Source organism: Zingiber officinale, chromosome 9B, assembly GCF_018446385.1.
Source record: "Zingiber officinale cultivar Zhangliang chromosome 9B, Zo_v1.1, whole genome shotgun sequence".
In the NCBI taxonomy this organism is placed as follows: Eukaryota; Viridiplantae; Streptophyta; class Magnoliopsida; order Zingiberales; family Zingiberaceae; genus Zingiber; species Zingiber officinale.
The window spans coordinates 2,059,326-2,073,762 of record NC_056003.1 but is presented as its reverse complement, the minus strand read 5'-3'; the positions used below and the strand labels follow the sequence as shown (position 1 = coordinate 2,073,762).

General features: G+C 44.7%; 1 protein-coding gene across 3 annotated transcripts; it reads right to left on the bottom strand.

Moving 5' to 3' along the window:
* Nucleotides 1-1,356: 1,356 nt before the first annotated feature.
* Nucleotides 1,357-5,763, bottom strand: LOC122025328 (homeobox-leucine zipper protein ROC3-like). 3 transcript variants are annotated; one of them, XM_042584117.1, is made up of 12 exons: nt 5,469-5,763; nt 5,181-5,379; nt 4,825-5,060; nt 4,565-4,682; nt 4,278-4,466; nt 3,713-4,192; nt 3,506-3,604; nt 3,215-3,430; nt 2,949-3,117; nt 2,598-2,869; nt 2,415-2,510; nt 1,357-2,317 (listed from the first exon to the last, which is right to left on the bottom strand). In XM_042584117.1, the coding sequence occupies exons 2-12, from the start codon at nt 5,337-5,339 to the stop codon at nt 1,922-1,924; spliced, it is 2,430 nt and encodes an 809-aa protein (XP_042440051.1). In that variant the 5' UTR covers nt 5,340-5,379; nt 5,469-5,763; the 3' UTR covers nt 1,357-1,921. The 3 variants fall into 3 exon arrangements, with proteins under 3 accessions (XP_042440051.1, XP_042440052.1, XP_042440050.1); XM_042584118.1 differs by having other exon boundaries at nt 4,825-5,057; nt 5,490-5,763; XM_042584116.1 differs by having other exon boundaries at nt 5,490-5,762.
* Between the last annotated feature and the right edge of the window lie 8,674 nt (nt 5,764-14,437).

Sequence of the window (14,437 nt, the reverse complement as noted above, 5' to 3'; positions counted from 1 at the left end):
ATATTGGCCTGATATACGTTAATAAGTGTATTAATAAGAATCGATTTTTTACCAAATGGAGCTATTACGTTTCCTTATTTATCAAAACAAATAACCTATTTTCAAAATTACCAAAAAAAAAATACAAAAAATAGTATTATTATCTTCCTACCCCAATTAGTAACCTTCTAAATTTCACACTATTTTTTCAATACATAAATCTGATATAGAAAAATAATAGGCCTACATTGGCATGATATTGGACCATATCTGATCGTAGATCTGATATTTTCATATTAGGCCCAACATGCATGATATGAAAAAATATCATGCCTAGGCTCAGTCTGATATAGAAAATATCATGATCACGTTGGGTCTGACATGGTAGATTTGATATTAGACCGTATCAAATTTAGAGTAGTCCTGATATGAGATTATATCATGCCTAACGATGGACCTAATATCAAACCCTTTTTAATCTTGGAGCAAAATCTTGGAGCAAAAGGATGTATTGAAAAACGAGGAGAATTTAGGAGATTAGTGAAAGGAAAAGAAAGGGATTAATATTATTTTTTGACATTATTTTTAATAATTTTAAAATTAAGATTCTCTTTTGAGTAAATAAAAAAATATGACCACTCTTTTAGTAGGTACTAATAGCCGAAGAATATCTATCTTCTTTAAAATTTGAGGGGCCGGGCCGCGCCGGGAAACTAATAATGAAAGTGGCAACACAGAGGGCTTTTCAAAAAAAAAAAAAATTTAAAACAGCCAATAAAAATTTCGATTTTGTTTTTATCCGAAGGGAATTCATTAATAGACTACCATATTTATATGTAAGACATTTAAATGGAAATAATAAATCGATTTTAAACTAAATATTCATATAAATTTAATATCTTAAGTTGTATTTTTACAACTATAAATTTAAACAATATGTGTCATATATATTTATGTAATAAGTTAAAATTAAAATTGAAATTGAAATCATTAATGGTCGATCAGGATTCCGACCGCCGGAGAGGGAGTTGCGGGAGAGGTAGCGCTTCGTGAGTAAAGGGAGGAAAGTGTGTGCCTCCCCATCATGAGAGGGATTGCAGGCGTTTCTTCGATCTGCCAGAGAGGACTCCGGCAGGATCGAATCGCATGCAGCTGCATGGACAAGGGCAATCGTCCCTTCCACCTTCCCTTCCCCTGCGTCTGCTGCAGCCAACGAACACTGCACCTATACCATGGACCAGCAACAGCACTCATGGCCCGTGGCAGAGACGACCTGTGATCCAGCTCATCCATCACTGGCCCTGCTTTTACAAGCAGCACCAAATCCAAGGAATTTTAAAAATATACACAAGACAGAGCCATGAATAATACCGCACATTAATTAATTAATTAATTATATTCATAATAGTTTCAGCATATTGAGCATTCAATCCACTTCCACCTACCAATCCATCACCGGACTCCATGACAAGCAAAACAGAAGAAAACCCCAAAAAGGAAGTCAATTCCCGAACCAACACCCTCCGTGAAGGGTCACATCTGGTGCGCTCTTGACTTCCTTTTCACACTTCGACTCCCAGAACCCTACTAGGCTTCTCCGTTCCATCTTTACACACAAAGCTGAACTGATCCCTACTTAAACTGTTCACCGAAGTGTTCTGATTCAAACATTTATTATGAACTAGCAGATATAGCTGGAGATTACAAATCCCCTGTTTTGGTTTACCAGAATTAAGCCAATGCCCCCACGCATGAACAAGTGAGAAGTTGACAGAGCCCACATGATTAATTGAGTCATCTGTTTGTGGGTTTCTGTCAAATACTCCCTTGTCCCTGATCAGACTCGGTTCAGAATTATTATAGATTCGTGACGGCACTGGAGAAAATGGTAGACAAAAATAGGGGTAATTAGTTAATTCCAGCTATATTTGGTACTATTTCTTCAAGCGTGGGATTGCTCCGTCGCAGGAGCTGAGGCGGGGGGAGGTTGCTGAGCGGCCGCGCCGGCGAGCATGGAGTTTATCTGCTGCACGGTGCTGGAGAGGTGGTTGTTGATGGCGGTGACGCTGGAGAGGTTGAGTTTGGCGGAGGGGACGGCGCTGGCGAGCACCTGCGTGCCGACAGTGAAGAGGCAGCCGGCGGTGGCGGAGTCAGAGGCGGCGGGGGAGATGACGAAGCCGGTGGGGAGGAGGGGGATGTAGGAGGGGTCATCGCCGCTCATCGCGACCTGGACGGCGTCGACGTCGATGGTGGCGTAGACAAGGATGCTGCCGCCGGTGGGGTGGGTGCTGCTCTCCTGCAGCAGCAGCTCCACGCTGTGAGTAGAATTGCTCGCGGCCTACAAATTAAAAATTAATTAGAAAAATTAATCGACAAAAGTGAACGAAATGTGCCTGATCAAAATACAATGCGTCACGAATTGAACTTAGACTGACGTTGACACGCAGAAGAGAGATGCAGTTCCTGGGATGCGATCCATTCGCGATATGAGCCACTTCGTGCAACGAATTGCCGCTCGATAGCACGTCCAGCTGAATGAATGAATTAATTATCGATAAAATTAACACAAATATCTGACATTTTGATGTTAATATATATGGGTTATAATTAATTACTACCTGTGATCTTCGTTGCTCGTCCGTCAGGAGCTCAAAAACTTGCTGATGAGAGAAAGGAAGCCAAGTGGTGGACACGGCGGTGAGGATGACACCGTTAGGCTGGCCCGGCTCCGTGTTCTTCCTCGTCGTAACGCGAATCGTGTCGTCCGGTGAGTCGGAGAGCGCGGTCCACGACTGCGCTCCGGTGGAGTACACGGCGGAGCAGAAGGTTCTGATCATTCTCTGCGACAGCTTCATCATGTTCTTTCTTGCCTCCGGCGAAGGGATCACCGCTAATTAAATTGTTAAGTTTGGAATTAGGATTGAAACTATAGGTTGTTAATCTATAGTATACATGTTAGTCAGTGTTACCTCCAAGATCTGAGATGTTTCTGGCCATGAGACTCGCGAGGCGCTCGCATTGCCTTTGAAGAGTAGAAACCCAGCGAGTTGCACCAAAAGCCATGCCACTGCTGACAAATTGGTTGAAAACTTGATGCACCGGCTTATCATCCACCTCTGCATGTTCTACCCACATCACCTGCATGTCCAGTTTAATTAATCACAAACGATCGAACAAAAGATTCAAAATGAATGAACAAGAAATTTAAGTAGTGAACATATTAATTGTTATATACCCTTGAATAACCATTGGGCATATCTTGAATGATGCAGCCTGAAGTCCTCCTTCTATACCAAGGGAAGCATGTTTGAACCCCTTCCACAAATCCATCGACTGGAAAGTCCACCACTATCCAACTGCCTAATTCTTCCGGGTTCTGTTGGCAGTACCTGAAGAAATAAGCTTCTCTGGCCGCCACCAAAGGCGACAAAAACTGCAACTCTCCGTGCATCTGGAAGATAATTGTGTTAGAATTATATAAATTTTCAGAGAATGTGATAGCAATCGCGTTGTAGATCGAAATTACCAGTTGCAAGCAGCCGTTTCCACCAGCGACTCCGGAACTCAGCACCTGAACTGTTCTTGATTTCGACACGATCGAAGGGAAAAGCTCCATCCACTTGTTCTGATCAATATGAATATGAATATGAATACGATGCATTGTAATTGCTTTTGAAGAAAAAATAATTAATGATGTTAAATGATGTGAAATGGTTCGATTTGATCAACTCACGGCGTCGAGGAAGGCATCCACCAGGGTGATGCTGTTCATTATGACCATGGCAGAGTCCCTGGACGCCTCCGTCCTGAACTCTCCTCCGTTCTGCTGCTTCAACTCCATCGGCCAAGGGAATCCCTTCGCTTGCTCTTCGAGATCCAGCGCCTCTACGTTGCCGCTCTTCCGGACCCAAAGCGGCGCGCCGGCGTTGCACATCCGCACGAGGTGCCCGGCCGCGGTCATCGCGAGGTCGAGCACCAGCGGCTTGTCCTGATCGAGCACCATCAAGCCCCCGCCGAACGGGGAGTGCTGCAGATCCTCCGACAGCGGCGCCGCGACCGAGATCATCTCGAACGGAGGCGGCTCGTTGAAGTGCCGCGAGTAGACGCCCATGTCCAGGTCAAGAGACGGCGCGAGGAGTAACGAGGACGGCACGTGGCCTAGCGGCGGCGGCGGGGCTGTGTAGCGGGATGTGATGCAGGACAAGCGGTCGAGCTGAGATAGTGCAACAACGACACGATCATTTCTTTAATCACAATTTCCCCTGCAAATTAGAGCTACTAGGGTTGGGAGGGACGACCTCATCCTTGAGGCGGGCGTTCTCGATGCGTAGCTGCTGCTCGTCGAAGGACATCTCGCCGAGGATGGCCGGGCCGCCGCAATGTGGGCAGACGACGTTGCGGATGGCCGACTGCAGCCGGAAGTTCTCATTCTTGAGGCTATCGTTCTCTGCCCTCAGTATCACGTTGTCCGCTCGATCTTGTTGTGCCTAATTATATTAATCAATCAAAAATTATAAAAATAATAATATATAACAATATCTTAATATGGAAATGACTCTAGATTTTATAAATATTTAAGGAGGACCTTCATTTGAGTGCGGCGGTTTTGGAACCAGAACTTGACTTGGCGAGGTTTGAGGCTGAGTTCTTGGCTGAGCTTCATCCTTTGCTTCTCGTCCGGGTGCGGGCATTCCTTAAACAACCTGTTCGTCCATTAATTAAGATGGAATCGTATCAAATATTCTTTCATCTGAAATAAATTATGATCGTTTGCAGTTGGAAGCTAAGAAGAAAAAAAAACAAAAAATTGGAGGCTAAGGGAAGGTTGTTGAGTGGTACGCTTACGTTTCCATTTCTTGGATCTGGTGGGCGGTGTGGCGGTGGTAGCGCTTTTTGTTCTTCCTGCCGGCCTGCTGCTGCGACGGCGGCGGAGACAGCAGCGAGTGCCGCTGCAAAAGCTCGTCGTCGTGGTCCTCTCCGCAGCTGAGGACGCCGTCGAGTGGGCCGCCGCTGCCGGAGCCGCTCTCCATCTCTTCCTCCTTGCTGACTCCCCTCCCCATCACCATCATCCCCTCTTCCTTCTTCCTCGCACATTATTTAACCAAAAACCATGCATTTATAATCTACCGATCTGATATTAATTTAGATACACACTCAGATTTGCTAAAAAAATAAAATAAAAATAAAAATAAAAAGGATACCGGAATGATAGAAGAGAAGGCGTGAAATGGGGGCATGTTGGCCATGAACCCGAGGCTGTTAGGGTTTTGGATCGGCGACGAGAAGAGCGAGTCCGGCGACACCACTACGTTGCCTCCTCCTCCGACCATGGACGACAGAACTTGGCAATCTCCATACATTTTTCTCTTTTCGCCAGTAGCACTACGTATCCAATCTCTCCTATAAAAAGGAACCAAAAGACTAAGAATGTTTAATCCCTAACAAAGAAAAAAGAAAAAGAAAAAAAAGAGGTAGGGAAGAAGTAGTACTGAAGTAAATATCACACGCACCGGGCTGTCGGCGATGAAATCAAACAGAGAAAGATGTTTCTCTTCCTTTACATGAAGAAGAAGAAGAAGAAGAAGAAGAAGAGGAGGAGGTTGTTGTTTTAATTTGCTCCTTGTTTCAGAGAGATGAGAGGTTATGGAGTACTCCTTTTTGCGCTCTGCTAGCTATCAATTCATCATCTTTTCTTTCCCTAGCAGAAGGAGAATACGACTTTTGCTCTCTCTTTTTCTTTTGGCAAAAGTTACCTCGGCATTAATATTTATCACTGGCTGGCGAGGGTGTAATTACTATGAGGAGAGGATAGGAGAGGAGAGGAGAGGAGGAAGGTTTCGTAATAGGGAGAGGAAGGAGAAAGGGATAGGGAGAGAGAGAGTAAAGGTGGTAAATGCGACTTTAACTGCGGGAGGACAGAAACCGATCTGCGCCAGCGAATCCTACAGCGCGGCGTAACCGACACGTGTCCTCCGGCGAGGACAACGCCGCGTGGGCGCCAAGTCAACTCTCCCCCCCCCCCCCCGCTTCCCTTCTCCTCGGCCATGCACGCGCTGTCACCGTCCGGTGGGCCCCGCGGAGACGCGTTCCGGCGGGGGATCGACGGCGGAGATGCGGCGATGGTCGGGATCCCCGATGCGACGAGGAGGAGCAGTCAAAGGTTTTTGACTTCTCTATCGCTGCGCGCAGAAAGAAACAAAAAAAACAAATGTTTTGACTTGTTGACTGCTGCCGTCGTGATCGATGCTGTGTTTTCACACTTGTTGAGTGTATTATCGGAAAATATTATCCTGCGATATCCATCCGTGTGAATCAGTACGGTGGATCGATCTACTGATCGATTTAGTATGGTTGATCTTGATCAGTGGATCGATTTAACCTTGTCTGTTGATCTTCTTGTGTGTGGTGGATCGATCCAGTGGGGACTGGATCGATTTAGCCCTCGTCTTCTCACACTTGTCTTGTGATCGCGGATGATTCTTGCCGCAATCCAGCCCCAACCGCGGCCGGAACCTCTAGGTTTACCTTCCCCTCCGGTTATAGTAAGGTTTGGGGACGCCGCTCAGGTCTTCCCTCCTTCTCCCCTCTCTCCTCTCCCTCCGGGGGCCCTGCAGGGCTTTAGTTCGCGCCGAACAAAAGGAACGAGCACAAAACGATCGGTGACGGGTATAGCTTAGGTGGGGTTACCACCCCCGCCCAGCCCGTCAACGATCGGGGATGGGCTAAGTGACGTTCAAGAATGAAGAGAGGGATCGAGCGGCGAGAAGACAAGGCAGGCGGGGCTGAATCGATTCATTGGTTGATTCAGCCACACTGGATCGATCAGTGGATCGATTCAGCACGGATTTTAACGCGTGCCGCACCAAACCGCACAGAGCGTGCCGCAGGATATCTTCTCTCTCTATATATATATATATATATTTATTTATTTGGTGCATACTCCTCGACGCTCCTCATATATCCGTATGTTTGAATAGTCTCTTGAGTGTTCCAATTCTTAAAAGTAAATTAAGACATCCGTCATCCGGACATATGAAGGTCATCCAAGAATCTGCACCGAATATATGTGCCGGATATCAAATCTTTCTTTCTTTCTATATAAATATATAGGGCATTGATATAGTCCGATCGTCCGTATTGTATTTTCACGACTAAGATGATTTGGAACATCTAGAATCACTCGTGATTTCAAGTATTCTGAGTCATCTCAATCGTAGAAATATAATGCGAACGATCAATCGGGCACTATATTATTTATATATATATTGTTATAATCTAAGAATTTATATATCTTTATAATAGTATATTATATTTTATATATATATATATATATATATATAGATAATTTTCAATTCTTTTAACCTAAATATTATATGCTAAATCCTAAACCATAAAAAGAAAATTAATACTGGCAACTTATGAATGAGTGTGTAGTATATCAACTAACAGTAGGTGTTCTTGAGATTTGATATGTTCTCTAAGCATCTAATATAATTTTTTTTTTAAAAAAAAATCATCATCTTCAGTATAAATACTGTTGGTGCAACCTTAGGTCAAGGTTGACCTGGTTGACCTGACTCGAGTTGACCTGACTCGAGTTGTATTTTGATGTTTGACTTGGGAAGATTGTCGGTGCAACCTTAGATCAAGGTTGACCTAGTTGAGTTGCATGTTGATGTTTGACACTTGTGGAAGAGTTGTATTCTTGATATGGGACAAGAATAGATGTTTAGGAGATTATCGGGGCAACCGTAGGTCAAGGTTGACCTGGTTGACCTGATTCGGGAAAAAGTCCAAGTATGGAGACTTGGCAACCAAAAAGTCCAAGCAGGGAGCTTGGCACTAGAAAAGTCCAAGTATGGAGACTTGGCACTGGAAAAGTCCAAGCAGGGAGCTTGGCACGCGAAAAGTCTAAGTATGGAGACTTAGCACGGGAAAAGTCCAAGTATGGAGACTTGGCACTGGAAAAGTCCAAGTATGGAGACTTGGCACGGAAAAGTCCTAACTGGGATGTTAGGCAGTGTGGAAAGTCCTGGTGAGTGAAGCCAGGCAGTGGGAAAGTCCTAACTGGGATGTTAGGCAGTTGGAAAGTCCTGGTGAGTGAAGCCAGGCAGTGGGAAAGTCCTAACTGGGATGTTAGGCAGTTGGAAAGTCCTGGTGAGTGAAGCCAGGCAGTGAGAAAGTCCTAACTGGGATGTTAGGCAGTGTGAAAACCCTAGTGAGTGAAGCTAGGTGAAAGTCCTGGTGAGTGAAGTTGGGCAAAGGTAAATCCAGATGGATCAAGGGTGATCGGACATCTGGTGATGGGAAGTCCAAGTAGGTCATAGGAGTGACCGGATACTTGGCACGAAGAGGAAAGTCCAAGTGGGTCAAAGAGATTGACCGGACACTTGGTGGGGAGTCTTAGCAGGTCAAGAGAGTGACCGGATGCTAAGCATGATGTACCAATAGGTCAAGGTTGACCGGATATTGGTTTGAAGGTTTGGGATTGGTTTGGGCAAAACCAAGCTTTGGATCGATCTGCAGACCGATCGGATATCGTTGTGTATCGATCGATCGGTGACCGATCGGATGACAAACGAAGGTGATCATCGGTTCGTGAGCTTCGATCGGTGCGGGACCGATCGGCATAGCTGATCGGTCTCCACGGCCGATCGAGACGCAGAGAGGTGGGATCGATCGTGGACCGATCCGGTGGCTGATCGGTCCGCAGCCGATCGAAAGCAGTTGGGCAACTTTACGTGAAGCATTCGATCGGTCTAGGGACCGATCAGCCCTGAGCCTGATCGGTCCCCAGACCGAACAGTCAGTGGTGGAGCCTGATCGGTCCACGATTCGACCGTTGAGTCACAACGGGTCGCTCCGTCTTCTCCGCCGGCTTCATCTTCGCTGTGCAGGTTCGCAGGTTATAAAAGGAGATCAAGGCTTTGGTGCAACTTCTTCTTCTTCCTGATTACTGCGATTAGAGCTTTGCTGAGCTCTCATTGTGCTGAAGCTCTGTGTGAGTTTCCTGCTGGTTTTCTAGCTGAGTTTGGATCCTAGAAGCTGCTGTTTCATCTGGGTTCCAATCGACAACAAGAGGCAAGCAAGTGTTTTTACATTCCTGTTGTTCTTGTGTTCTTGTTCTTCTTGTACTCCTTATTGCTGTTGCAAAGATTGTGGTGAGGTTTCTCCACCCCGAAGGAGTTTATATTAGCCGGTTCTCCGGGGACTCATCCACCGACGGATTGATAGGGCTCGTCCACCTTACGGACACGCCGAGGAGTAGGAGCATCATCTCCGAACCTCGTACATCGCTGTGTTAAGGTTTGATATTTTTCCTTTCGTTTCTAGTTTATTTTTCCGCTGCGCTAACGAATTGTAGGAAGAAACGAGTGATTTGGGGCGGCTATTCACACCCCCCCTCTCTAGCCGTACGAAGAGATCCTAACAAGTGGTATCAGAGCAAGGTCGCTCTTCATCGGATTCACACCCGTGGGAGCACAAGCTAGAGATGGATCAATTCGGAGAAGACATCACCATTCCACCCTTCTACAACGACAACTTCGCATATTGGAAGGTAAGGATGATGTATTTTCTTAGGACTAATATGTGGAACTGGTTTTGTGTACAAGAAGGGTTTACTCCTCCAATGGATAAAGAAGGAGAGCCTCTAGAGAAGAACAAGTGGACGAAGGAACAAGTCCACCAATCCACGATCAACAATAAGGTAACTAAAACAATTGAATTTTCATTACCTACTAATGTTTTGTGTAAGATAGGTAAATACAACAATGCCAAGGAGTTGTGGGATAACTTGACCAAGTACCATGAGGAGAGCTCCACTTCAAGCCATGAAGAGGAGACAAGTGAGTCATCAAGTAGCTCACATCATGGAGGAGAGGAATTAGAAGTTGAGGGTTACTCAACATCTAAGGACGAAGAGGAGGAGAGTTCTTCTTCAAGTTCGGAGCAAGAAGAAGAAGCTTCTACCTCCGAAAGGGATGAAGAAGAGAGCTCGCATCCACCCTCAACCCTAGGTAACTCAAGCAATCTAAGTTCAATTAAATTACACATTATGTGCTTTGAGTGTAGGGAACATGGACATTACAAGAGTAAGTGTCCAAAGAGGGTAAGAAAGACTCCACCGGCGCCAAACGTCAAGGAAGCCGGAGTCCCGAAACGCAAGGGCAAGGAGCACATCGTGTGCTTCCAATGCAAGCAAAGGGGACACTATAGGAGCCATTGTCCGAGGGGGAGGCAACCTCACAAGGGCAAGAGACCGGGCACATCGATAGGGAGAGCTAAGGCAAACCCTAAGGTAACCTCTAAGGTTCATTCGTGCAATTCTAGTAGGATACATGCTAGTAATTTTATTGCATTAGTAAATAATGATAAGCATGTTAACACTAGAAATCAATACATGTGCTTAGGTGCTAAACATGTCAACCTAGATAGGGATACTACTAGGAATGCTAACCCTAGGATTAACACTTCTAAGGTTAAGGAAAACCTAGGTAGAAACCCTAAATCAACTAGACACATGCCTAGGAACACCTCAAGAAAGAATGACAAATCAAAACTTGAGGTATTAGAAAAGGAGAATCAAGTCTTGAGGTCAAGGCTTGATACCCTAGAAAAGGCCCTTAAAAATTTAGAGAAGTCAACTCTAGGGCCTAAGGGTCAAAAGTCCCAGGACAAGAAAGGTTTGGGTCACAAATCTAAGTCCCAAGTGGTCAAGCCCACTTACCACAATGTTCCATTCGATTATGGAACAAAACCTAGGGCTAGGAAGACCACCACCAAGGTCACAAGGGGAGTCACCCCTAGAGTTGATCTTGATGAGTCCCAAATGACCAAGGCTTCAAAGCCTAAAAGGGTCATTAGGAGGGTTGCTAGGGAAGTTATCCCTAGTGAATATTTAGTGAACCCAATGAGTTCAAATAGGTATTGGGTTCCTAGGAGCATCTTCTCTACCCCATAGATGGGTTAGAGAGTGTCAACTCCAATAAGAAGGGTAGTTAACCCAACTTTGAGGAAATTGACACTCAAGGAGCATTTTCAAGGTTTTGAGAACTTTTGAAAATGAAATGGAATTGTCATTTACTCCTTTGAAGAGTTAAATGTGCCTAAAGATTGGAAATTTCATTTTTAATCTCAATTGGCACAATTTGGGAAAATTTAGAGAACTCTCGAGGAAAAATGAAACATGCCAAGTTTTGAGGATAAATTTGATCTTTAAGTGGCATGAATTAATCTAGAGTTCAAGAAGTGTCAAAATTAGGATTTTGGCATTTTGGGGCAATCTAGGATTAAATTTTAGGTTAGCAAAGTGGTTAAAGATACTTAGATAGGTAATCTAGGTATATTTATTTATGCTGAATCTTGACATGATTGTTTGCCCTCACATGTCATGACATCATGTTTAGTTTTATTATCATTTGAAATGTCATGATAATGCTTAGGCTAGTTTATATGTCATGCTTTATTTAAGTTTTCAAACTTTATGTCATGACATCATGACATTGGCACATGTTTTTACTTATGATATCATTATATGCCATGTCATCATCTCTTGCATTATAATCAATGAAATTGATTTAAGGACAAACATATAATTTGATATTGAGATCAAATTGGTGTTTAGAAAATGCATGAGAACTTAGCCTAAGTTGACCTTAATCCACATCAAATTGACTTGAATGTGGTTTGATACACCTTAGATGTGTGTGAGATATTAGGATCATGAGTTAGGATCAAGGTGCATAGTCCTTGTACCTAGATGACCCTAATTCAAGAAATTAAGGATCATAGGGAAAGCTTGTGTACAAGTCATGTACATCTAGCCCTAAGATTATGGTCCTAAATTCAAATGGTTTTAAAAGCATTTTAAAATTGTTTTGAAAAACCTTGATGAAGCCTTCCTAGTGATTGCATTCATCAATGAACATTGTGATACAAAGTTGAGTTAAACTTGAACTATTTCAAAGTTTTTGAACTTTGTATCAAGATTGAAAAATGGAAGTTATTTTTATAGAAAACTATTTTTCCATGATAGTGTATGATATGAGGAATGTATCCTCAAAGTTTCATAATTTTTGGAATTTTCTTGAATTTATTAGGAGTTTCTGATTTTCCGGAAGTCTCTGATTTCAGTGGCTGGATCGGTCCGGGGACCGATCCAGGAAGATCTGATCGGTCTGCGGACCGATCCAGAGTATTGTGGATCCGTCTGCAGACCGATCCAGAGTATTGTGGATCGGTGAAGAGCGATCGATCCGGGGATCGATCGGGAGCTGCGTCACGAAATTTGCTGTTGTCTGAAATTTCAGTTATGGAAGTGGTGTTTTTGGATTTCTAAAGGTTTGGAACTCTCAAAGACATTGTTGGTGCAATGGTCAAAGGGGGAGTTGACCTTTAGGGGGAGTTTTACCTAATTGTCAAGGGGGAGTTGACTTTTAGGAGGAGTTTTTACTCCTTAAGACTTTTGAGGATTAGTGATATGGGATTATCACTAAGTTGATTGTTGAGTTTAGTATCAAGGGGGAAATTAAGAGTTTCAATGAAAGGTATGGGACTTTCATTAGGAAGAAACTCTTGACCTTGATACCCTCCTTTTTCTTTTTGATGTGTGTCAAAAAGGGGAGAGTGTTCATTGGAGAATTATTGGAGAACCCAAGTTAGGTTATCGGGTTAACCTAAGCTAGGGGAAGAATATCAAGGAATGTTCGAGGAAGAACATTGGAATTCTTTTTTATGTGTGTCAAAAAGGGGGAGAATTATTGAAGAACCCAAGTTAGGTTATCGGGTTAACCTAAGGGGAGAATGTCCAGAGAATGTTCAAGGAAAGAACATTGGACATTGGAAGATGGCACTGGAAAACTTAAGTTAGGTTATCGGGTTAACCTAACTTGATTATGGGTTTTGTCAAACATCAAAAAGGGGGAGATTGTTGGTGCAACCTTAGGTCAAGGTTGACCTGGTTGACCTGACTCGAGTTGTATTTTGATGTTTGACTTGGGAAGATTGTCGGTGCAACCTTAGGTCAAGGTTGACCTAGTTGAGTTGCATGTTGATGTTTGACACTCGTGGAAGAGTTGTATTCTTGATATGGGACAAGAATAGATGTTTAGGAGATTATCGGGGCAACCGTAGGTCAAGGTTGACCTGGTTGACCTGATTCGGGAAAAAGTCCAAGTATGGAGACTTGGCAACCGAAAAGTCCAAGCAGGGAGCTTGGCACTAGAAAAGTCCAAGTATGGAGACTTGGCACTGAAAAAGTCCAAGCAGGGAGCTTGGCACTAGAAAAGTCCAAGTATGGAGACTTGGCACGGGAAAAGTCCAAGTATGGAGACTTGGCACTAGAAAAGTCCAAGTATGGAGACTTGGCACGGAAAAGTCCTAACTGGGATGTTAGGCAGTGTGGAAAGTCCTGGTGAGTGAAGCCAGGCAGTGGGAAAGTCCTAACTGGGATGTTAGGCAGTTGGAAAGTCCTGGTGAGTGAAGCCAGGCAGTGGGAAAGTCCTAACTGGGATGTTAGGCAGTTGGAAAGTCCTGGTGAGTGAAGCCAGGCAGTGAGAAAGTCCTAACTGGGATGTTAGGCAGTGTGAAAACCCTAGTGAGTGAAGCTAGGTGAAAGTCCTGGTGAGTGAAGCCGGGCAAGGGAAAATCCAGATGGATCAAGGGTGATCGGACATCTGGTGATGGGAAGTCCAAGTAGATCAAGGGAGTGATCGGATACTTGGCACGAAGAGGAAAGTCCAAGTGGGTCAAAGGGATTGACCGGACACTTGGTGGGGAGTCTTAGCAGGTCAAGGGAGTGACCGGATGCTAAGCATGATGTACCAATAGGTCAAGGTTGACCGGATATTGGTTTGGAAGGTTTGGGACTTGGTTTGGGCAAAAACCAAGCTCTGGATCGGTCTGCAGACCGATCCAGTGATACGTTTGTGTATCTGATCGATCTGGTGACCGATCAGATGACAAACAGAAGGTGATCATCGGTTCTGTGAGCTTACTGATCGGTCTGGGGACCGATCAGCATGAAGCCTGATCGGTCTCCACGACCGATCAGAGACGCAGCCGAGAGAGGTGGGATCGGTCTGTGGAGGCAACTTTCTGTGAAGCATTCTGATCGGTCTAGGGACCGATCAGCCCAGAGCCGGTCCCCGAGACCGATCAGAAGGGTCCTGGACCGATCAGGGTGGAGCCTGATCGGTCCACGATTCGACCGTTGAGTCACAACGGGTCGCTCCGTCTTCTCCGCTGGCTTCTGTCTTCGCTGTGCAGGTTCGCAGGTTATAAAAGGAGATCAAGGCTTTGGTGCAACTTCCTCTTCCTGATTACTGCGATTAGAGCTTTGCTGAGCTCTCATTGTGCTGAAGCTCTGTGTGAGTTTCCTGCTGGTTTTCTAGCTGAGTTTGGATCCTAGAAGCTGCTGTTTCATCTGGGTTCCAATCGACAACAAGAGGCAAGCAAG